Source organism: Macaca fascicularis, chromosome 13, assembly GCF_037993035.2.
Source record: "Macaca fascicularis isolate 582-1 chromosome 13, T2T-MFA8v1.1".
In the NCBI taxonomy this organism is placed as follows: domain Eukaryota; kingdom Metazoa; phylum Chordata; class Mammalia; order Primates; family Cercopithecidae; genus Macaca; species Macaca fascicularis.
The window spans coordinates 81,947,529-81,973,562 of NC_088387.1; the positions used below are offsets into that span (position 1 = coordinate 81,947,529).

At 38.9% G+C, this 26,034-nt stretch overlaps 1 protein-coding gene across 30 annotated transcripts in view; it reads left to right on the forward strand.

The window, feature by feature from the left end:
- The window catches only part of SLC8A1 (solute carrier family 8 member A1), a 395,108-nt gene that overhangs the window by 325,718 nt on the left and 43,356 nt on the right, over positions 1–26,034 (forward strand). For 9 of the 30 annotated variants that reach the window (XM_065527144.1, XM_015433734.3, XM_015433735.3 and 6 more), the window contains 7 exons: positions 3,594–3,700; positions 6,846–6,866; positions 7,291–7,308; positions 7,413–7,427; positions 11,679–11,747; positions 17,379–17,509; positions 21,517–21,616. In XM_065527144.1, the coding sequence (XP_065383216.1) occupies positions 3,594–3,700; positions 6,846–6,866; positions 7,291–7,308; positions 7,413–7,427; positions 11,679–11,747; positions 17,379–17,509; positions 21,517–21,616 (461 nt within the window). Of the gene's footprint in view, positions 1–3,593; positions 3,701–4,248; positions 4,353–6,845; positions 6,867–7,290; positions 7,309–7,412; positions 7,428–11,678; positions 11,748–17,378; positions 17,510–21,516; positions 21,617–26,034 lie in introns of those variants that run through there. The other 21 variants (XM_074011917.1, XM_074011918.1, XM_065527149.2 and 18 more) reach the window with 11 other exon arrangements.

The following is a 26,034-nucleotide window of genomic DNA, read 5'->3' on the forward strand; positions in this document are numbered from 1 at the left end:
TTCCCTGTTGGTAAACAGAACAGAACAGCCAAAATGGATGTGTGTTTTCAGGGAGCTGGAGTCCTTGTGACAATGCAAAAGTCCTGTGGACATGGTATTGGTGTGGCAATGGGGCCAACTGGAGGACATTCAAGGTTCTGTCAGTCCTTGAGATTCTTTCTACTGCAGAACTGTGAGGAACATGCTTCTGCTGATTATCAAGCCAGAATAACTGACATCTTCACCAAACCAACCCCATCTCACATACTATCCCCTGTGAAGGAAGAAGTGGTGGCAATATCTTTCATGCATTAGGCTCTGGAAAGTGAGAAGGAGACATCCCAAGGATGTGTTCCTTTAAAAATTATATTGGTTTATTTCACCTCTACTACATTTGCTAAGGGGAGAAATTGTTCTGTTCTGAAGCAAAAGGTGAACATTATCAGTGCCTTCTGTTTTTTGCCTCTGTTGATTTAAAGGGCTAATTCATAAGGACTGACTTCATCCTGCCACTTTAGATCCACTGAAATGTCCTTTAATAATCAAGTTTCCTATTAATAGCTTCACTGTGCAAGAGGAGTGAAATCAATATATAATTTAGTGGCTCTTCCTGTCAGAAGCATTATTGATTCTATTACTAATGATTTTGAAATGATATGCCATTATGCAAATTCCATCTATTTTAGATGTATTTGCCAGGCACCTACAAAAGTACTTTTTTCTTTTTCTTCATCCTTGATTTTTTCAGTGTCATAGTTATCAAGTACTTCAGAATTTTCTAAGAATTGTGATCCTATGAATAGGGATATGCTAGTGATAAATCATAAATGCTTATTTTATATGCAGACAAATTGTGTGGAGCTATATAACTGTATTTCCCCCATTTATCAGCTACTCAGAATATAGAAAATAGACCGGGTATGGTGGCTCACCCCTGTAATCCCAGCACTTTGGGAGGCCGAGGCGGGTGGATCGCCTGAGGTCAGGAGTTCCAGACCAGCCTGGCCAACATAGTGAAACCCTGCCTCTACTAAAAATACAAAAATTAGCTGGGCATGGTGGTGGGCATCTGTAATCCCAGCTACTCAGGAGGCTGAGGCAGGGGAATCGCTTGAACCTGGGAGGCGGAGATTGCAATAAGCCGAGATCACACCATTGCACTCCAGCCAGGGGAACAAAAGCAAGACTCCATCTCAAAAATAGAAAGAAAGAAAGGAAAGAAAAAAAAGGCATTAGAGGATTTAAATATTTATGATATTCACCAAGGATTAGCAATAATATGTTGTTTGATTTATTTGTGAATAAGTTGATTTGTGAACATGAAACAGGTACCTTTTCTACACAAACGTTCACCTTATTAGCAAGGCTACTTCTACCATCCCCACTGTGCTTTATTTCTATAATCCAATTAAATATGTGATGAGATGCAGGGTGGGTTGCAAATACAAGATGGAGAAATGTAACATCAGATGTTTTTAAGTAATGCTAACAAGAATATTGCAACATGACTCTCACAATGAGGGATTTCAGTTTGATGTACCCTACAATGAAGCATCTTGATAATGGATGTTGGGCCATCAAGTCCAGAGAACAGTAGCATGGACCTTTTATTGTCCATCAACACTTTCCTACCTTTGCTCTCACCATGCTGTTTTTGTAGAAATGTACAACTAAAGTTTAAGATTGCAAGACTGCGAGATGGAAATGAATACCCAAAATGCATACGTTTTGTTGACAAAGAGGATAGACATATGGCAGTTTTGTGTGGGGTAAATTTGATCTATTTTGCAACATCAAATTCAGTTCTAATGATCAAATAATCATCATTCCTTATATCCATCCTCCTGTGCCTTCTCTAATATTTTATAGTTTTTGGATTTTAGGGAAAAATTAAATATTCTAGTTTAGTCACAGTGGGCTAATTTTTTTATACTAAATAGGTGATTTTAAAAAATAATTCTAAAAGTTAGGATAGAGCTGTTTATAGTATACATGTAACTGGACATTATCATACTGTTGGTAGTTTTGTAAATATCTAACCACTCTTTAAAAAATGATTGTGGCTTTACTCACTTATAGCTGTTCATCTAGTGTCAGTATTTGAGGACAGATATGAGAAAGGAAAGGAGTTTCATGAGCTGCAGCTTTTTAGGAGTGAGACGTTGGAATGTGAGTATCATTCAAGGGTGTTCTCTAGCTGAGGAACAGAGAGTACGTTATTGGGTTTCAGGGTACCAGAACCAATAATCTGGTCTCAGGTCTACAATGCTAAGCCAAAAAGCAAGACTTAAGCATTTGGCATTAGGGACTGGGAAATTCAGAGAATTAAAAGTAACTAGGAAAGAAGACTAATATTCATTAGTAGGCATAGATAGAATGAAAACTTAATGACTTGGATAAATAAAATAAAAACAAGATTATAAACCAATTTCCTTCCAGAAGACCTAAAAAAAACTTAATGACCATGCTGTTAAAATTCTGTGTCTACAAACACTCATTGTTTCAAAAACGTTGATCAGAATTGTTCTTGGCCAATGTTATTGGAAACATTTTTTCAAGACAAATCAGTGTTTAAGAGGTTTCTAATAAGTTGTAGTATATGAAGTGTTTAAGCCCTTATTAATTAAAAGGTAACTTTAGGTTGGTTTATTTTCAGAGTAATCAAGAATGCTTATGGAAACCTGAGATTTGCATATTTGCATTTGTCCTCCCTGCCTGTCAGTCACTCATAGCCATAGGACCATAAGGCAAGAACTGTTAAAGGCTGGATTACAGGAAGAATTCTCATCAAAACACCTTGGTGTATTGGTGACGTTTGAAAGTAGTGTAAATGGCATGTTTCATAGAAAGTCAAAACTCAACTTTGGAAGAATGAAAATAACTACAAATCATGACACCCACCTGCTGCCACCCCACTTTCAAAACAGCTGTTGTGAGGCCACAGCTTCCATCTTTCGAAAGACAAACAAAACATGTTTGTCTTCCTGCTGTGGTCTAGCTGGAGAATCTGACTAACCTGAATAAGAGTTTGATTCTAAGACATTGGGTGGGGGTTAGATAATTTGACTGTATTTTCTTCGTGATATTTTTATTCATTTATTAACAATTTATGATAAAAATATTATATTTGGAACTATAATAAAGCACAACGAAGGAAAAAAATGACCTGTAAGCCTATTGCCCAGAGATAACTCTATTAATATCTTGATGAGATTTTTTGACTTGTTCTAAAGGAGCAAGTTCCAGGGCACAGCTTAGACAATCCACTGGTTAAGGTATTTACTAAATTAATGTGTTTTTCTTTTCTTTTTATTGTGATCTGTGTTTTTCTGCTTTTCCTCCTTATGATGATGACAAACCTATTAGTACTGAATGCTATATGTTGCCTAAAATAATTCTGTGGCCCTGGGCAGGGGAGCTATGCATTGGGTGAAATCTCTGACCTTTCATACCTATCTGATATCCATTCTTGAAGAAAAAACTCACAGTACAGAAGTTTCTCGATTACTGTTTGTCTGAAAGTGCAACTGGTTAACCTTGCTTTCCTCTTTTCTATGTTCCTTCTCTTTTCTTTCCTCTTCCCCTTGTTCGTCAATTTCTATTCTCTGTTTCAGCAAAACAATATCAGTCAAGGTAATTGATGATGAGGAATATGAGAAAAACAAGACCTTCTTCCTTGAGATTGGAGAGCCCCGCCTGGTGGAGATGAGTGAGAAGAAAGGTGGGGGAGCTGCTCCAGGGCTGAGCCCAACAGCTTCTGCTGGCCTGTGCCACCCCTGGATGCCTACACTCTTCAGAACATGACTTACAATGCACACATCCCTCCACCTATGTAACAGGGCACAGATCTCATGCTGAGCCACAGTGGGCGGGCCTGTAGCTACATCAGCCAGCATTGGTTGTGCTGCACATTAACGTCTGAGAGATTAATTTTCAGGGCAGTCAATCAAGTGTCCATTTCTGGGAAAGTGGCTGCAGATGCCATGCAATGCCAAAAGGAAGGCAACGTTCTGATTTATCTTCCTATTTTGGGGTACCTACTGACTACTAACTGAAGCAGGAATAATTCATGAAAGTGATAAATTAGCAAAGAAAACTTAATGGGGGCCAGCCAAGAGTACCCAAGATGCCCTTTTACATACTTCAGGAGGCCCATGTGCTGCCAGTTCTCCCTCCATAACATCACAGTAACATTCAGCTTGGTGGACACCAAGAGCATGAGCGTGTGACTCCAACCATTTGTTTTGCCTTTGTCTTGTGTTCCCACAGGAAGATCATTACCATTAGAATATTTGACCGTGAGGAATATGAGAAAGAGTGCAGTTTCTCCCTTGTGCTTGAGGAACCAAAATGGATAAGAAGAGGAATGAAAGGTGTGAGAGTAAACAAAGACATACCAGCGAGAAATTGTACTCTTCTCTCTCCGTGTCTCCCTACTCTCACACTTAACTCTCTCCTCTTCCTCGGCTTCCAAGTACTATACTTCATTGCCTTTGAAGCTTTAGCAGTTTCATTTCCCTTCCCTAATTCACAAGTGCAACAGGCAATGCCCACTCTCTTCAGGAAATGCCAACTAACCTTGATTGTAACCAGATTTAATAACACTGAAAGGGATTTCTGTAATTCAGAAATGATTATATAAAAGAATGTGTTTAGTTTTTCACTACTCACGGTTTATTCTAATATGTCACTCCAATTATTAAATCTCCCCTAAAATTTTAGTGATAAAGACTGCTTAATACCTTGTTAATCATACCTCAATAAAGCTGGAAAAAAGAAACTACTTAATACTTATTAGTATTAGTAGATGACCCTAATGGCAACTAACAGGAAACTTCAGAATTCAATCATCAGGCTTCTTTAGAGAACACAGTTTAAAAATATTAAGAACAAAGATCCTTAAAAAGTAGTGTTTTCAATATTCTAGTGCTCATTTTAGCATATTTTTGTATCATCAAATACGACATTTAAAAGGCACCATATCTATGAAACCACAGTCATGTCAATTTTCTTTGATCAGAAGAATAAGGCCCTTCAGTAAGAATTTAATCCTTGCTGAAGGCCTACCTAGCCTTATGCTCCAAAATCTCTTGATACTTATAGAATAAATTATTAACATATATAATAGGAAAAAAAGTGTCCTTTATAACTAGATTTTACTGATTATTAACATATGGCCTATATTTCATAGGAAAGACAGCAATCTTGTATCAGTTTTACAGAGGATTTCTTATTCTCAATTGTTAATAGGGCTTCATAAAATTATCCTCTAATAGTGGCCATTTTAAAAGGAATTCTGGTGATTTACTTGTGTAAAATGAACAGACCGCATATTAATAGCTCTTATTAATTGCATACAAACAATTGGTGAGGACAGTATGATATGATGAGATGGGCCACTTTGTAAGAAATATATGCTTTTACATGTAGAGGGAAAAATAAAATATATAGGATTAATTGCTATGTAGACATATAGGAAAATGTATCCCACATTCGTGGCCTCAGAGTCCATTGGTGGGAAAAAAACACGTATGTTTCTGTGTTAATCAAGTTCAAGATGGCGACAGGAGTCTTTGGAGTGATGGGAAAAGGAGCACTCAAGACCCGTTTTAATGCAGCCTATTTAATCTGCTCCATAGATGGTAGATGGAAGAAAAAGAGACCAGAAAATTGAGCTGATTTCTTACAAAGATGGGATCCAAAATGCCTCCTTAACATACAGGAGAAAGCACTTTCTTCTAATGTATTCCACCAAAGAACTTTATCACAAGGAGGAGCATCATTGGATTCTGCTCTTTCAATTGCCATTTTAGTAAAATATGCCCTCATGTAACAGCAAATTAAAATTCCTTAGTAGCACTATCCAGTTTCACACCCTCCAAGTGGATTGTCACTATAAATAACTGACTTTTTTTAGAAAGTATCCTCTAATGCCACTATCATTAGAGAGAAAACTGGGCCCAAAAAAGTAATTGTAACATTCCCATGTTCAACTCAGGAAATAATTTGATATATTTAGCAAGATTGCTTTTACTAAAATAAAGTGCTACAGTACATTCTGGGTTTAAAGCACGTAACCTGAAAGACAAATTATATATCCCCCTCCCCCCCCCACCCAATGCCTTGTCAGTTTCCTGGGATTGTATGTCCACTAGAAGGATTCTGGTTATCTAATAATTTACAGAAGTCACAGATAAGGACACACATAGGTGTTAATTCCTGGGACCATTAAGCTTTAAGGATTTTAATACATAAGCAATTCTTGGTGGACAAAGTATCATCCAAATAGAGCATCCCAAGATAGTGCTTTACCTTGGGCTAAACTACCGTTCCGGGCAGGGAACCTAAAATGGAATTTCCCAGGATGTTCCACCTATACTTACTGAATAAAAGTTGTGATATCCGAGATCCTGGATGATTTAAGGCTTCCATACGTTGGATTCACCAAATCCCAGGCAATATTTAATGAGGAAGCCTCACTCATATCAAGTTAAGAATGAATTTCATACAATGTTTCTACTGTATTTGGTAAACTAGATTTATATTCTAGGTATAAACATATATACTAGAAATGTCTTATGAAATGTAAAGAAATTATAAAGTGAAATATATATATATACACACATACACACACACACATATATACATGTGTATTCAATCACACACATTTTCAGAAATTTCAGTTGGGATTGTTTATTCAGAAATATTCCCAACACTATATTTCTTTGGGGTATACCCATTTTTAGCAGTGGCTCCCTACCACTGTAATCAGATCTGCCTGGATTTCTTTCTGCTGATATTCCTCTTACTTTCATTATTCATCTGGTCTCTTATTCTGTGTTTGTCTTTGTCTATTTCCTTCACAGCCCTGTTATTGAATGAGCTTGGTAAGCATTTCATTTCTTGCATTTCCTTTCCATTTTTCTAGATTATTTTCCATTTCCGCCAGGTGATATAGTAGCTCTGTGACTTTTACTTCTCTTGACTTGCTAACAAGATTGTTGTTTAGGGCCATTGACCTCACTTTGTCAAGGTCAAATAGTTTTTATTGCATTTTTAATTTAGTACAACCTTTTAAAAAATCAGTGATTTCTTAGGTATGCACAAGAATTAAATTTGTGCATTAAATCTCATAATCTTAAAAGAATGATTAGTGATTCAGTCATGAATGTTTTCCTAGTCTTCTTAATTGTAAATATAATTTGGCAAGTACCTTGGGTGGGTTGTCAGGCAGTCTGATGTCACTGGTATTTGTTTTGCAGAATGTAAGTTAAATTATAACATTTGTTGTTGTTTTTTTTTCCTTTTTAGGTGGCTTCACAATAACAGGTATGAATTTTTCAAGTCTAATGCTATCTAACTTTTACTGTCTGTTCTCACCAGATGTTATTACATTTTAAAACATTTCTCATTTTTATTTGCTTTTAATGAAGGAAAATACCTGTATGGTAAGACTATTTTTCTAATGTTCCTTATTTTTCCCCAAATACCCTTAAACCATCAATCCAAACCCACACCTTACGTAACTTGCATTAATATTTAACTGTGGCACATGGTGTGCTCTTGCTGGTTTTACACATTTAACATTTTACAAATTAATAACGTGTGTGTGTTGTGTTTATAAGCATTTCATATGGAGAAACTGTAACTGTTCATATTTTGACACTGATCAATTTACACATGTTCACATAGTGCTGATAAGCTACGGTTCCCTGATAGAGGCTCCTAAGAGCACCAGAATAAAGATGGCACAATTGCTAGCCTCAGAGAAACATAGGAGTTGACATCCAAGATAGATCCAGGGTCCAAGCTCAGGATGCTAATAACACATAAATGCCATGTTGAGGAAATACATAAAAATTCATGCTGAGGAAATACATAAAAATACATCATTTTAACACATAAATTTTCATTCATAAATTATGTATGTAAATGCATAATTTATAATACATCATATAATATGTTGAGCAGAGCATTCCCCTCATCCCACCACACCAATCTGAGGGTCCCTCTGGGGACTTAGGTTTTAGTATTAATAACATGGTAACGAGTAATATTTCTGCCACTTGAAGTATATTACAAAGTATTCTATAAAAACTCAAAATGTCTATAAAAACTCAAAATCAGAAATGAAAAAAAGTTTCAAACACTTAAATTTAGAATGGTACTCAGCCTGTGTTGATTGCATTATTTAGTACAACTCCAAAACTATGTTCTTGTGTACAAAACAAAGATATTTCCTTATAGCACCCTCTGTTGTCTCTAAATATCTTCTCACCCTTTTAGTCATCTGTGCACATTTAGAGAGAGAGAGAGAAATATTTAAACAGTAGGTCTGATTTGTCTGAAGCTGTAGGCTGAAGATGTCTTTAATGGCCTACGTTCTGTATCAGTATGTGACATATTCCAATGTACTGTGCCAATATCAAATTTTTCCAATATATTGTGCAGATATCAAAATTTTGAAATCAGAGATCTGAACAAAAATATTTAGAAGGAAACATACTTCAAATTTCTGATCATGAAAATACTATGTCGGGAATTGGGATGAACTTAATCCACTGTTAGTGTAAACTCATGAACAAGCAGTTCCAATCTGATTCTGTCCAAAGTAGAATTTTCTAAATGTGGGCAGTTTCACATGGGCTGTTGCTCTCCACTGCTTCTCTCCAGACGTGGCATTTAATGACAAAATGATTCATAGACTCTCAGAGAGACAGAAGTTGAAAGGGATAAAAATGTTAAACAGGACAAGTCTTTGTGTTGGATTTCTTAAATCTGATTCATTTGAAGCTCTTTTGGGTCAGATCTCCCCAAATCTGCACTACTAAAAGTTTTTTTTTAAATCAAGTACAGGAATTTATACTCCATTTTTTAAAAAACTTTTATCTCCTTTTTCTCATTCCTTCATTTTAACTGCTTGAGGTCCCCTTGTAAATACTCTTTCTGTCACCCAAGGATAAATTAGTTATGCCTTGGGAGATCTGAAGAAGGTAGAAATTTGGCAAGCCAGTTTTCATGACTGAATTGAAGTAATAATGTTTTTAAGTCTACCATTTTAGAAATAGTATACCATCCAACAGCACCTTCCATCCTGTGAAATCTGATAAAGAGACCTTAACTAAAAACCTGTGGCTACTAAGATGCTCTGTTAAAACATATTGACGTGTTTGAATATGTTTCTGTTTTCTTTACTGTTGAATATGTCAGGATTTTTTTTTTTTTTTTTTTTTTTTTTTTTTTTGAGAGAGAGATGGAGTCTCGCTCTGTCACCAGGCTGGAGTACAGTGGCGTGATCTTGGCTCACTGCAACCTCTACCTCCAGGGTTCAAGCGATTCTCCTACCTCAGCCTCCCAAGTGTCTGGGACTACATGTGCATGCCACCACACCTACCTAATTTTTGTGTTTTTACTAGAGACGGGTTTCACCATGTTGGCCAGGATAGTCTCAATCTCCTGACCTTGTGATCCGCCTGCCTCAGCCTCCCAAAGTGCTGGGATTACAGGCTTGAGCCACTGCGTCTGGTCCAAATTTTGTTTTAAGGGCCTTCGTTCTATGTCATTTGAACCATCCTCTCTTCTAGGATCTCAGGTAATGGGATCCTAGTTTTCGTTTCTCAGAACTTCTTTGCATCAAATTCTGTAATATCTCTGGTAATGTCCAACTTTTCCTGACTTGGCCACATCTGGCATGCAAGATGACAGAGTCACCCCCTCCAGAAGTTTCTTATCATTTCATGTAGTTCGTTAAGTTCTTCCTATGGCTGAAACTTTAATCTGAAATGGCAGTTTCCTATTGCCATCACCTCTTCCCAAGACTTGAAATTAATGCAGTTAGAACAAGAGAATGTTCAAAAACTCTGGGAATTTCTACACTGGCCTGTCCATTCCTACTTTCTAAGAAACTATCTCACTTTACATGACCCTTATTTTCCTAAATCAAACCAGAATGCTTAGAATCCACTCTCTACTGATGCCCTTGAGGACAGTTCTAAAACTTAGGTCTACAGCGAAAAGCAGCTTTAAGCCCTAAAGAACTTTTCTTTGAAGTCAGTTGGAGGCTTTGAAGTCAAGGCTTTGACTTCAGGGGCAGTAAGAAGAATTAATCTAGCCCTGGGAGTTTGCCTGCAGCTTTTCCATGGGCTTGTGCAGCTGAGTGTGAAAATCTAAATTTGAAGCAGGATATATGGAAATTGAAAAAGTCATCTGATCCACAACCTAATACCAATATTTCAGAGATCTCATTAGTGGTGGACATTAAGTGTTGGAGGTGCTTTTAGAATCTGCAGATCTTTACCTATTGTTTCCAGACCTTGCCTCATTGAAAGGCCCTTGTTTGGGCCTATGATCTCATTCCCCCTTGGTCTTCCAGTCATATGACAAGATAACACTCTAAATATTAGCACTGTCCTGTTTCTTCCCCTCTAGCTTATTTCTACCTGCATCTTGAAATTATACATTGAACCCCTTTTCTACTCAAAACCCACATATATCTAATAAATTCCAGCATTATGTATTCCAGTTGAATGAAAAATGAGAAGTACCCCAGAAGGGGGAAACTGGACGATATAAACATGAATAGTTAAATAAATTAAGTATTCTGGCTCAATATGGAGAGAAGAATGTATGTTTGATCCCCCAAAACTTCTAAGATATACAACTATAGAGTTCTCTAATTAAAATTATGTATCAGTTGGTATACCTATTTAATATTACTCCTCTAATCATATTATGCTCAGCACATAATAGACTTAATAAGACACAAGCCTTTTTAAGGAAGCCAAACTATGAAAATTCTGACAGTTGAAAATGTTTTCATCACTTCAGTATGTAGGCTGGAGGAACAAAGCCCCTTCAAATTCAGCTTCACTTTATAATTGAGAAGCCTGAGAGAGAGGAGAAAGGCCTTGCCCAAGTTTAGATGACAAGCATATGGCAGGGGTGGCACTGAATCCCGAATCTCATGATTCCCAGGTCAGTTATGGGTAGCTCTTGGTAGAGGCAAATAGCAAGTGAATCTGGAAGTCAGCTGAACCAGGAGTTCAATGAGAACCCCGTAGGCCTAGGTTAACCCTAGGTTATCCAAACAGTTGCTGTGATGATGGCCTACCTTTGCAAAACCTGAAGGTGTACATAACATTCTCCCCTTCAGACTGCTCAGGAAATAAATGTAGTAAGCATATCCCCAGGTGTTGTATTACTTGACCCTCAAACAAACCTGTAACATAGAGCAGGTACTATTACCACCATTTTACATGGGGAGAAACTGGAGAAATGGCCTACTCAAGGCTATATTGTTGGCAGTAATTGGCTTCACAACCAAGACACCTGCCACTATACCTTCTGATGTTCCATGATGCTTCCGGAAGCGGTACTTTGAAGGACCTTGGTATAACATTTAAGATACCTGTAGGAATCTGGCTGTACTCACTATCATGGGGCTGGTGGTTTGTTAACATAGTTTGGTTTGGCTCATGAAATACTCGCTCATCTCTGAGCAATGATCTCCATCAGTAACCTCCACCAGAACTCCCTTCTGTGACCTACCTAGGGGTGACCTATGACCATTTAATCCCCAAACTAACATTGCTTGTGATGTGTGCATCTGGTTTTAATGTTTAGCTTACTAATTCCACAGAGCTCTGATAGCAAATCAATGCAATCCATTCTGCTGATTTTTCTGCCTGTCCTTTTGCTAGGCCAACCTGTCTTCAGGAAGGTTCATGCTAGAGAACATCCGATTCTCTCTACTGTAATCACCATTACAGGTACTCATTTCATCATGATCTTGAAAACCAAAGCCTCCAAGAGTTCTTTTTAATCTTAAAGACATTAGAGTCATGCATTTTAGCCCCTCTCCTCTCTAAAACATTGCTAAATATTGCTGCAGCTTCTCTGGCAGCCAGTGGTACGGTGGATCACAACAAAACACAACCATGTGAGGGCAGAAAAGGAGCACTGAGGAGGGGCCAGCATCGGCCTGCAGAGAAGACTGATCCCATGGCCTCTCTCTCCCGAGTTTCAATATATTCCAGATTTCTTGCAAATATTTCATCTCACACATCAGTTTTTATCCCAAGTATAATGAAGTTTCTTTATTTTATCAGAGATGGGGATTCTCTCTGTCACTCAACCTGGAGTGCAATGGTGGAATCAGTCACAGCCCACTGCAGCTTCAACCTCCTGGGCCCAAGGGATGCTTGCACCTCAGCCTCCTGAGTAGCTAGGACTATAGGTGTGCACCACCATGCCCAGCTACTTTTTGTACTTTTTGTAGAGATGGGGTCTCACCATGTGGCCCAGGCTGGTCTGGAACTCCTGGACTCAAGCAATCCACCCGCCTCTGCCTCACAAAGTGTTAGGATTACAGGAATGAGTCACAGTGCCCAACCATGAAGTTTCTTTTAAAGCTGAGCTGCATTTCTTCCCAGAGCTGCCCTTGCTGCCCCCAGGCAACATGGTGTTAGCCAGATATGCACAGATGATAGTACATCTGTGGGGTTTCTCCATAGGGGAAATCAATGACATTGACAGGGTGACTAGAGGATTACACAGCTGTCCCAGATCTATTATAGTTTTAGAGCCCAAATATCATCATTAGAGATGATATTTGGGTCTATATCATCAGTCACTTTAGCCTCCAATCAAAGAGGCCAGCCACGTGCTAAAAATTGTCTAGAGAGACCTCTGCTTTCTGACTTGTCAGGCTAGTTCTGAGTGGAGGATCAAAATGATCTGGAGCAAATTGTCCCACCACTGGCCTTGTACGCTTCTCTAAATTCTACATTGTTTGTACAGTTTTAAAATGTGACTCCGTTAAAGACTCTCAGCAGTGTCCCCTGAGGTAAAGATCTTGATAATGAGATGGACCTTACGGGTTGTTTTGTTTTCACACTCCCAGCGCTTCATCTCTTACACTGACACTGCTTCAAAATGCAGCTTGAACCAGAGAGCATTAGAAACAGCTTTCTCAAAATGCTGCTTTTCCCAGATGCCAGGTACCTATGAGCTTTCATTATTTGCTATTGTTTGCGAAATCAATTACTCAAGAGAAGGGAGATTCCCCCACTGGTGATTCTACTCTAGGATTGTTTTATGTCCTGTCAGTATTGATTTTAACAGTAGCTGTTAATTATGCATTTGATCAAAAGTTGTTTGGATTGGTTAAGACTATGATGTTATGTAATCTATTCCCAACTTCTCAATAAAATATGGCGAATTTTAAAAGTGTGCATGTACACTCAGGAGGAGAAAGAGTATATTTTCCATCTGAGAAGCAAAACTGAAACCACAGCATGTTATGTCACTCTGCAGAAGTAAAGAAATGAAACTGACCTCAACCATAGTAAAATGATCCGCTTTTGATCTAATGCTCAAAGAGAAAAGGAAACAAAATAGATGATTAAAATTTTACAAATGCTGTTAAACCATTTCCCTATTCAACAGAAAGTATCTAAAGACAGAAAACAGTTCTGTTAAAAACTAGACTTAGCTCTCATTTTTACCAGTCAAAAATCGAGACCATAAATTTAAATTTATCAGTATAACTGTAGAGCAATAATATAATCTATACAGCTGCCATTTCTCAGTTACATATAAATAAAAGTTTATAATACTTAAGTCAAAACGTCCCTGACCCTTCCATGACCCTATACCATTGTACTTTGATTTCTCTCTGCCTGAAATGAACCTCCTCATTCCACCACCTCCTAGCCATCCTTACCATCACCTTCACCAGGCAATCTTCTATATGTGCTTCAAGGTCAACTTCAGATAACTCCTCTTTCCTGAAGCTTCCTTAAGGGAAGGAAGGCTTCCTTCCCTGACTCTCTTTAGGCCAACTGAGTTGTTCCCCAACCCTGGTCCCCTAGTCCTTATCATGCCTAGAAGTTGTCCATCGTATATTCCTGTCCCTATTACATCATAAGTTCCTGGAAAGTAGAGGGGGAACTGCTGACAAGGTATGGAGTACAATGACATGTGCTCAATGAAAAAAGGATCCTTTTTTTATAGGTCGAGCAACTAAGAGGCTTTATTAACAGTGAGGTGGAGAGTCACACAGCAAATACTTACTGAGCACCTACTATATTCCATATAGTGTAACAGGTGCCAGAGGATGCAAGGACGGTTCAAAGCAAAACGAAACTTACTGTTCTATCTCAGTGAGTTTATGTGCTGGATATTTATATGTAAAGATAATTAAAAATTTAAAAAACAGTATATGAAAATGTCCATGCTTTATACATGCAACGAATATTAAGGAATTAATATAAGGTTAGAGTGGTAGTTCTTAAATCTCCTCACTCATCATTAGGGAGTTATTTCATACCAGAAGTGGTGGGGTTTTGAAAGATAAGTAAGATTTAACCAAATGAAAATTGTGAAGCTTTTCCAGGTGAATACACAAAGGGATAAAAGTGTGGAATTAAGAAATCCAAGTCCCTTTGAAGCAAGAGTGTAGCAAATGATAGAAACAGTGTGCCTTACTGTTTTTTAGGTTAATATGAAATAAGTTAACATCATATATCCTTAATTTTTGTCATTCCCATACCACTTTGGTTGCATACTAACTATCCTATTTACTTAATGTAATTTTTAAAATTGCCTCATGTTTATACTTTACTAAGTTTGTTGTTGTTTTTGGTTTTTTTTGGTTTTTTTTTACTGAGTCTCGCTCTGTCGCCCAGGCTGGAGTGCAGTGGTGGGATCTCGGCTCACTGCAAGCTCCACCTCCCTGGTTCACGCCATTCTCCTGCCTCAGCCTTCAGAGTAGCTGGGACTACAGGTGCCCGCCATCACGCCCGGCTAGTTTTTTTTTTTTTTTTTTTTTTTTTTTTTTTTTTGTATTTTTAGTAGAGACGGGGTTTCACTGTGTGAGCCAGGATGGGATGGTCTCGATCTGCTGACCTCATGATCCGCCCACCTCGGCCTCCCAAAGTGCTGAGATTACAGGCGTAAGCCACCGTGCCTGGCCACTAAGTTTGTTTTTAAAAGAAAACTTTAATTCACTAACACAGGAAAACTAGTATCATTTGCCACAAATAGAAAGTAAAATTTAAAAAAAAATTTACAATGGAACAAAAGTTATTAAATTGTAGCTAGATAATGGCAAATGCTCTATACCTGAGAACTATTGTGACTATCTATCTTAAAAGGTACAAGTCCAGATATTAGAAACTAGTTACAGACATAAGAGCACCAAATTAAGCATTTCTTCCTGATCAGAAGGACTGAAGGATTTTTGGAAAAGAAAGAACCTTTTCACTCACTGTATGATTTGACTTCATTTACTTAATCCACGTCCAGTTATTTAATACCACGATCAAAACCAATTCAGTTTTGAGAAATGCCACACTTAACAATGCTACCATATCACCTTTGTTTTGTAATTTCTCTATTTTTTTCTATGCAGATTGCCTTGAGTCCCATTAAAAGCAACTTGTCATTTATAAGTAAACTACAAAAAGAAGGCTGTAATAAATATTCTCCCCCAATAGCTTCAGTTTAAATAGATGTCCAAGTTGCAATATTCCTTCTGAGAAAACCATTCTTGTTCTGTGTAAGTCTTCAACTCATCCATGTTCAGTCAAAGGTTCGAACAAAGATGCTAGCATAAACTACTGCTACGAAAACTACCAATAACATTATCCTGGGTTCAAGGATCAGAAAGCAGTGGTAATCAAAATTATTAATTTCAGTGCTGGGTAAATTGCACTTCATGTATCTCAGTCAACTCTCTTGACTAGACACACATAATTTTGCAAGGACAAATCTTGGAGAACCAGAACCCTTTGCCCTCCCTTGTGTCGTAACTTCCCAATCCTACTATAAAAAAATATTACCACTTTTATCCTTGTCCCTCTCCTTTGCCTCTGCTAACATTCAGCAGCTTCTGGCCATCCAAAATCATTTATTTTTAGTCTTTGTCTAATTTCTTTGGTGTCCTGTAATCGCTGAGGCTAGGAAAGCAGATTTTAAAATGGGCTTTTAGGAAGACACTATAAAATATATACTAAAGAATTAATCAATATGCTACATTCCGCTTTTGCCTTTTGGTTTTGACCTTTGAAATAGTAAATGCTGGCAGTGCCTCTAGCCCATTCGCTCCCTGCCCTCAGTGAGCAGCTAGCCTAGGAGGAACCATTCCCTGCACCAGTTGCTAAAGCAATAATGGAGCCACCATAGCACAGTCCGAGGCCATGGGTCTTTGGAGGTAATGGGAGGTATGGACTTCTACAGAAGCTAATGTTTGAGTGCACCAGGCAGGAAGCCAGGACCAAACATCCCTTTTATTGGATGTCTCTTCAGTCAACAGCCCCCTGTTGGAGACACTTTGTCCAGAGGTCCTAGAAATGAGGCCATCAGGGCTGAGGTCTTTCCATATCACTGACACTGTTTCATTGGAGACAATGTTCCTTCCACTTAAATCTAAGAAGTAGTAGCTTGTCTAGTTTCAGCATTCTAGGCCTAAAGGATAAGGGTAATTATAGGACCAGTGTTTGTCCTTCTTATGTGCATGGCCTTTTCAGTCTGGGATTTATCCTAATGACCTTCACACAGAGAGAGCCAACTGTGAGCTTCCCCTCATTAATGGGCTCCTGGAACCATTAACATTTTCTCAGCACCCACTATCCTCTCCTGGACTGTAAGCTACATGGTGGTTCTGGAAATAATTATGCTCACATGGTCAGTGAGTATTTTAACTCCCGAAAGGCCTCACCCTCACCCTCCCTGTTTACTTTAAGATTAACATGGACAAGGTTTTCCTAACAAATTTTGGCTTTGCACCAGATAGAAGCAGCACTGGAGCCCAAGCATCCCACAGAAACATGCAATGGATGTTTTGCTGTTTAACTTGCAACAGGGTCTCTTGGCAAGAGGGAGGCTAAAGTCAGAATTTCCTATTCCCCATCTCTTTGGACCTCAGGCATTTTCCATTGTCCCTAGAAAGTAGAGAGGAAGAGGCCAGACTCCACCATCTCTCAGGGTCACTCTAGCACTTTCAATTGTGTTTCCTTGTGGTCACGTCCTGAAAGAATGTGTACAAACAGCCAACTGAGCCAGCGTCACAGGGAACAGCTGGGTGACTCCCTTAACATAGACAACATACAGGCAGAGTCTTTTCTCAGTGACATACCCCATACATTACTTTTCCTCAATTGCACTTTTGCATGAGCTTAGATTGTGAGACATTATTATAATCACTTGCTGTCACAGTGATATGCTGCCTTACATGCCAAGTGTCTGTCCGGCTCTTCCCTCCAGCATCATGACCTCACCCAGGGCGCTTTAATAGGTCATTAGGGCTTCCTTCCCCCTTGGCTTTCCTATGGCAGGATCCAGGGATTTTCAAATGAAATAGAACACAGTGCTTACTCTCTGATACTCCCGTTTCACAGATGAATATGATGACAAGCAGCCACTGACCAGCAAAGAGGAAGAGGAGAGACGCATTGCAGAAATGGGACGCCCCATCCTGGGAGAGCACACCAAGTTGGAAGTGATCATTGAAGAATCCTATGAATTCAAGGTGTGTTCACCAACACTGCCCACCAGGAGCCAGGCTCATCTTGGGACAGAAACTGTTCATGGTGTTGGCCGAAGCTATAAGGTCCATCTGGAAAGAATGGTAGATGTAATTTCAGGAACAGGCTCATGAATTGAGAGCCTTTGGAGCCAAATTGGAATTATAGAGTTAGTCAGGAACCAAGGAGTCCTGTAAACCAAACAGCATCAGAACCAGGGCCCAGCAGGAGGCATCCATGACTGCACAAGATCAGAGGTGCCCCAAAGGGAAGGTTTAATCTGAGGGGATAGCAAGGAAGATGCAAAGGTGGATCCTAAGAGATTGTTATGTGTGGAAGAAACCAACTTCTATTTCAAAATGCTAATAAATCTGTCAGAGCAAGGCATTCACACACTGCTGAAAATTAGGGGAGGGGAGTTTGTTTTGGATGGGGATAGTAATGTCTCCCTATGGAACATCCCATTGACAAGCTCTCATTTATATGTAATCATCCTCTTCAGATCCAAGCACATTTAGTACAGTCAATATACCGAAGGTATAGTGCCTGCAACCAGAGTTTACAGTTGAGCTGATGAAATTGGATTCCCAGTTCTCTAGATGATAAAAGTCATTTTTGCAGAAGTTGAATGTGTGGGTCTCGAGATGGAGCTTAAGACTTTGAAGTGAAATTTCCTGTTGATCCTTACTTAGCTGCTCCCTCTGTCCCTGTGTCCCCTCCCATCATTTCTCCCCTACATGGTTCTAGCATCTGGGAAGACCATAGGGGGAGAAACACCTTAGTTCTGCAGTGGGATATGAAAGGTGCATCCCCTCTCTTGCTTTCCAGAATTACAAACCCAGAGCACAGCAGTATTTTACCTGCTTACTTTTCAAAAGCAGACACTGTTCCTGTTTGAAACACCAGAATGAAGGTTTCAAAAGAGAGAATCAGACCACCAATTTAGAAGTTTCAGATTTTATCTGGACTTCTCATAATAGTCCCCTCTTTTCCTTTAGCTGGATCCATTAATTATTTTTTAATTTAGTTCACAAACGGAGGTGCCTGATAGGAGACAGGTGGAAAACAAAATGTCTTTGAAATTAAAGTGGAATATTTTAAGATAAAAATGCAATTAAACTTTAGGCCACTGAGAATCTATCTGTTAACTCTTCTTTCACACATTTCCATCGGAGGAGGGGGTCGGGGGGTAAACACTGGAACCAATGCTTTCTAGGCAGATCCCAATCATTAGACCCCCACCGTATGACACAGAACTTGGCTTGGTGCACAACCATGCCTGGAATGTGCACAAGTTCCCTGCAATTCCAGAAGTCCGGGAATCTGACTGTCCATTTCTGGTGATCCATCTACTCATCTTTTCTCCGTGTGTTCAACCTCACTCTTCCTCATTCACCTTCTTTTCATTTGGAATCAGAGAGCCTGGTGCCATTTTCTGCAGTAGAGATTCTAGGGGTTGGTATTCCTGAAGCAAGCTTGCCCCTGCCCTTTGCCTGGGTTATCCTGGGGAATTGTGTGTTCTCTCCCTTATGGGATAATCCCCAACCTTCCCCTTCCATGCACCCATGACAGGAAGAGCAATCATAGTGACTTCCTATAAGAAGCATTAAGTTAAATAAGGCAGGGCACAGTCTTCCAGGCAGCAAAGCTTTTTTGGGTCCAAAGTCCTTTCTGGTAACCACTACAATGATCTGACCATTTGAAAGTCCCCCGAGTCTCTACATGAAACCAGTTGCTTGGGGTACTTATACTTGTAGGATAGCTTCCATAGACTATTTCCTGTCATCTCTTCAAAGTTCATCAGTGTAGTTACCATTAATACCTATAGGGCATGTTAGCGGCATGTTTTAGAACTGCCCTTAAGTATCAGCTTTGATTTTATATTATTAGAAATTTCTTTTACTAGAACATAGGTATTTTAAAGAACTTACTCAGAGCTCCCAGAACTGTGCTAGAGACCCAAATCTGGGTGATACCTTACAATGGCCCACTCTTCTTTACCCACTGAGTTCTTGTTTACGATGGTGTGACTGAGGACCTGGTTTTAGTAACACCCATGGCTGAGGGTGAGGTTTTCACAAGCCTTTGAAAATCTAGTGCAGTGAAAAACTGGTCACTAGCATTCAGGAACCTCCTAGGTAAATACAGACAATAGTGTCCAAGTTCAGGTGTCTGAACTATATCTTTATTCACTCCCATTTTTCCCATAGGTCAAGGAAGGATACATACACAAATTAAGTCCTAGGAAGAACCCTGGCTATACTATAATCCCCCAGGGTTAACATGAACTACAGTTTAAAATCTACCCTGGGTTTTACACATAGAAGTTTAGTTTATCTTAAAAAGTTGTTCTTTAGCAGCTATTTCTTGCGGAAAGTCTGTGTTCAATGTTAGAGAAGTTTATCTGTTCAATTGTGTGTTTCCCAGGTGATGGGATACTCCGTCATGGATTCAGCACCAAGAGTGCCTCTTTGGAGAGAACTGTCCCAAGTTTCCATTACATAAGGAAAAATGGAGGTCATTTCTTACTACATTCTACAAGGCACTTTGAATTTGTATCAATGAGGATGGTCAGAGTACTTGATGAGATGTGGCTGAGTTGAGAGAGGAAAGACGGATGCTGATTATGTGCTTCAAGTTATGGTGGCCAAAAGCAGTGATGGTTACAGCTGTTATCAGGGGCACCAGCAGTTCTAGACACAAAGCTAGAAGCCGAAAGCTCATCACCCTAAGGACATACAATTCAGCCAAGAATAATGTCATGAATACAGAGTGAGCCAGCTGGAGATGGGCCCTTTCATGCTTATTATCGTCTCAATGTTTCAAGTCTGTTCCAATGACTCTTATTGAGCAAACATACTTGATATTATGATTTGGCTTTGGCCTTAATACAAGCCCTTTGGATAGCATTTTGCTTAATCCCAGTTAACTGAAAATGTGCTCTCTTAAACCACAGTCAACTCAGGTACATTGCATAAAACACATACAGATTTTGACCTATGGCAAATAATGTGTTTTCTGCCTCTTTGCAATTAGTGGAAATTCGAGGATGCTCTGACAGTAAGTGTGGGTGTTTGGTAGACTAGTCACTGTGGTAGTTTCTTGGGAAGAACAGCCTTAGTGTCTTGGAAATGACCCTTCTCCCTGTAGTTGCCATGACTGTGGTAGTGCTTTCAGTGCATCTGCTTACTTAGTTTTCTAGTGAACGTTTGGCTGCTCCTGTTGTTACATCAACTGAATTTAGAAAGCTAGAGAGTGCTGATTGTACAAAACAAGGTGCTTAAAAAGTTCCAAAGAAAAATAAGGGGTATGCAGCACAGTGCCAGTAAAGCAGGGTAGATTTAGGGCAAGGTAAACTGCAATGTGCCCTAAACCATAAGAACTGATCTTTTCTTCTTGTCTTTTTGTCTATTCTTGTTTGCAATAGGAATAGGGTAAACATGGGATTCTCTAACAGGCAAGAGGCTGACAAAATAGTACCCAGAGAAAAATCCATTTATTAATGACCATGCAGCAGGCAACCTGGAGACTCCATTATCTGGCTACATTTCATTGATAAACAAAAAACAATAGTGATATTTCTTGGTTTCATAATGTGTTTGTCACTTCGCCGGCTATTCGCAGATATGTAGTGCTGAATAGAGCATATATTAATTCAATTGCAGATGAAACACTACTGATGAAACCAGTAGAGAAGCAAGTTGGTAAAGCATTTGGGGGGATGGATGGGCTTTTGCAGCCTCTGCTATTCTAAACACTGAGGCTATTCTTCATTAGTCAGTGAAGGAGACTTGTATTTGCTACAAAGAAGTTTCCATTTCAGAATGTTTCCAACTAAAGACCATGCTTGTTTGCATAATCATAACAGTGTTTGATGTCAATACTGTTGTTCTGAGCCTAACATCTGCTACCCTTTATATAACTCTGGAGTTTCAAAATCAACAAGGTCTTAGATTTCCTGAGGCCTTAACAAACCTAGCATTTATTATATTATTCTTTTCAACCTTTCTAGAGTACCGTGGACAAACTCATTAAGAAGACAAACCTGGCCCTTGTGGTTGGGACAAACAGCTGGAGAGAACAGTTCATTGAAGCTATCACTGTCAGTGCTGGTGAGTGCCTTTCTCTGCATATTATAAATTACAACTGACCAGTCTGAGCTGAGTTTTCCTACTGTGACTACTTGGTCTATGGCAAAGCACCAAAGGGCTTCCATGGCAAAATTAAGAGAGAAATAAGTGTATTTGTTACATGTATGCACATTTTAAAGACTAAATTGACTATCTAGATGAAGCAAATGTCTTCAAACATGACATTTTTCTCCATCTATATTGCATCTTTCTCTCTGGAAATAGACAAGATAAATTTAAAGCGTTTTGTGTCTCTAATTCATGAATAGCCAATCACTAGGCTTTGTCTGGAAAATTTCCTGTAAGCAGCGCAAAGGTGGCCAAGTGAAGATCAAGAAGAAAGCAGCAAAATCCTAGGTGGAAGGGGAAGACATTAAGACACTTGACCACGACCATCTGCATCATTTTACACTCTCTTCAACAACATTTAACAAATACATGTTTGCACTGGCTCTAGAAATAGAAATAGAATTACATTCTGTTTCTTTTTGCACAAGCAAAGTACAGAGTTTTATTTAGGAAGATCCTACAAAATGATGTGTTTTTCAAACTCAAGTAGTCAGAAACCTGAGGGAATTAAATACAGAGAGAAGTGTCCTCTTCCTGTATTGTCAAACCCTGTCCATTATTTGTGTGATTGTATAACAATAGAGGAAAGTCCCTCTTAAAGATTCATGAAAGCAATGCTGTCTTCAGATTTTTTTTTTCCCTGTTCTTCTGCTCCATCTACACTGGCTCTCTTTAAAGATCCCTGCAGGCTCATCTTCTGCAGTTGCAACTAATTAACAAAGGTAGAGTTTCCTAAATACGTAGTGATTCCCACGCTGTAAAATTTGGAAACTGCATCACTATCATATGGGCCATGATTTCTACCCCAACTCCCTCTTTCCAGTCTTCCACAGGGTAATTTGACACATCTCCCAAGTGCTGTGGGAACAGAGGGTAGTAAAAGTTTTATGCCTGTTTGTTATTAGTGCTGTTTATAATCTTGCTTTGGTTTCTTGCAACTGAGTATACAGTGGGAATTTATGAATATTAAATCGTGGGTAACTGCTCAGGAGAGTGGATTTGGAATTTGCATATAAGCTCTAATAGAAGGAGGGGTAAACTCCCTTTTATTTCTTATGTTTTTCTATAAATCTAAGATTAATATGTGAGGCATGAACTATACTCCCTCTTCACAGAACTAAGCAGACAAAAATCGCTAGAATAAGAAACTGCTGACGAAGCCAATAGTAGAAAATATTAAAAATAAACTCTTTTATGGGCCTTGACATGTTAGAATTGAAACATTAAAAGCATCCTAAGCCTTATAGTGAACCATTTCTAATAATTTCTAGGTTTTCTTAGCTGCAGGTATATGAGCATCTGTATAACAACCATAAGCTGGTCATCATTCCTTCGTTTTTCTATGTCAACTATTGTTCTTGGTGCAAGGCACATGACAGCCAATGAAACAAATACCCCCGCCCAAGTGGAGCTTACAGTCTACTGGAGGATACAGTAAATCAGATAGATACATTAAAATAAAGTGTATTTATGATGATAAGTTTGTCATGGAGGAAAGCAGAGCTGTGGAGGGGAACAGGAAATACGCATAGGGTCTGCAATTTCAGAGAGATGGCCGAGATGACCCCATCAATAGACATATTAGGCCAAATTTGCTTTTCTAGCAGTGGAGTGGTTTACTCTGGTTCATTCACAGAGTTCTGTGACTCTCAAGAACAAGGAAACATTTTATGACCAGTCTACAGCAATAGAAAAGGGAAGCTTTAAACAGTGAGTGGGATTATGCTGCCAACAAGGCCAGTGTCATGTATGTGATTCTGGTGAGAATAGGTATACAGAGAAACAACTATAAAGATGTTAATGCTGCCTTACTTCAAAGAGGTAGATTTCGACTTGCAAACACTTTCATATGTTGTGTTTCATGAAATCCTTTTAACGCTATAATTATCATTATCTTACTGAGGAAGAATCTGAGTCTGAGACAGGCAACATGTCCTTAGAACATAGCTCAGATCCTATATCTAATGAAGACTAGTCCAGTGTGCTATCTACTGCCCTTTAGAAAGAAGGAAATTCCAAAATGAGGAAAACTGCTCCCTACTCTCACAGAGGGACTGGCCACATCACATTACCTGCGGCCATGGTGTCATCATTTCACGATGGCACTAACTCCTGCCTAGATCTTTTGAAGAATTGTTAATAACTGAGATGCGAAGCCTCTCAAGTCTTCTTGTCATACAATATATTGTGCTTTATGTTTCTAAAAGACTGCTTGGAAATAAGGCACAATTGCTTAGAAATTCTCAGGCTGCCGGGTAAATCGACCTTATTTACAATTTTGAGAGACGACATACCAGAAAAACAAACCCATGTTTTAAAAGCACCAAATTATACTCAGTTACATGAAGGGCAGTTTTAAAAGTTCATTATTTGTTATTATGATTAAATTCAAGTGTCTAAAGAATGTCAGTATTTTTAGGCTATTACATAGGCAATAAAATTTGTAAAGCAGCATTTATTGAAGTCAGACTTTCATTGGATTTTAAAATTTCATGGCTAAATAGTTGAGAGTCAGAAATATTTGCCTTATTACAAATATTAAATTGCTTTTAAAGGGCTCTGAGAGGTTCCTTTGCAATTTTCTGTACAAAATTGATTCAATATATCTCACTAAACAAAAATAATAATTTTGTAAATAGGGGTTTGCTTTTCTTTCTCAGTAATTGTATTCAAACTGGTTTCAAAGTCAACCCTGTGGCAATCTTCTTGGCCCTCTGCTTTTTCCGAATTTCATAGCTCAGTACTTGGGCTTCCTATGACCATAATGATTCTGCAAACCCGGTTCTTATAATTCCATAGTTGAAGAGTTAAAGGATTTATGAGAATCCAGAGATTAGGAAGGGATTAAGCAGTTACATCCTGGCAGTTCTCCTTCTGTTTCTTCCTGGGTTGAACACTAGGAGCAGTGGGTTCTGCAGTTCAATGGCTGTCAAAGGCTTGCAAGGCAAGTCCCGTACCATGAGGTGCTGTTAAGATGTGCCAGCAATATGCCCTTCTCCACGAAGCCTGCATTCACTGTCCAGTTTGAATTGTTCCCAAATCTCTCTCCTTCTACCAGGGCAGAATGGTGGGTTGACTTTAAAAAATTGTGTGCCAGCTGAGATAGATATCAAGGGAAATAGGTGTGTCAGAGAAAAGGGCAAACATTAGCTGGATAAAGGGAACCAGGATGCAGATGCCAGTTCCACGACCACCGTATTGTTCTTCACAACAGCTTTGGGCAGAGGTGAGGCAAAGGAGAGAATGACTGCAAGGCTGGCTTTAGAGACAGATGTAGGTTTGTGTTCCTGTCCTCCAAAACCTCCCTGGGCGACTCCAGGAAGATTACTACAACTCAAGATCTCAGTTTACTCGTATGTAAGGTAGAGATAACTGTGCTTCATTCATGGAGCTGCCATAAGGATCAATTTAAACAGTGTGCATTTTCACAAAGGCCATCTGTACATGGAAATACCAAAGTTGGTTGTTTGGGAGGCAAATCTATTATAGAACCTATAATAAAATATTACCAAATTTTGTGCAAATGCAGTTAATTCAATTTAATCACTGAAATGGCTATGGGACTAAAAACACACTGGTTAACTTCTTTCTTTCATTTTATAGATAAGAACACTGAGATTCAGAAAAACGATGTAACTACTTGCTCAAGAAGGAAAACTGTTAAGGGGCAGTGCCAGGGAAAAAAATCAGCCCAACAGGCTCTCCGGCATGAAGGGTGCACTTGCTTGCTGTGCCTGAGGCCTGAGTGAACACACATGCACAAACACACATGTAGAACCCATGTATACACAGGTACAGAGACATGCATGCATTGTGCAAACACACATGAATACAGACACACACATACAAATACACACAAATCAGGTACACGGATACACAAAATACACATACATAGACATTCACATTCACATTATATAGTAGGCATTTGTTTGGATATTGGAGCTGCAGCTTGAAATAGAAAGGATTTTTTTCCTCAGTATTTGTTGGGTCTCCTTATAGTCTAGTACATAAGTTCCTTGGGGACAATGCCAGTCAGTTCCCTAAACAACAAAGGGAAGAATTTGTTTTCCTAGGTGCACCAATAGGCTTCTCCTGCCTAGTAATTTGTGACATTCTTTGAAGTCAACACACACCTCCCTCTTTTACCTAATATTAAATATCCAGCATTAAAGAGTTTCCTGAAATTGTTTTACTTTTGACATATTCATTTGCATATCAGACATAGTATGCATTGGCATCTTTATAATGAAAGAATACTCAAAAGTGAACCCCCCAAAAAAGTCCAGCAGTCTTGGTTTTGTCACTTACCAACTGTATAACCTTGGCAAAGA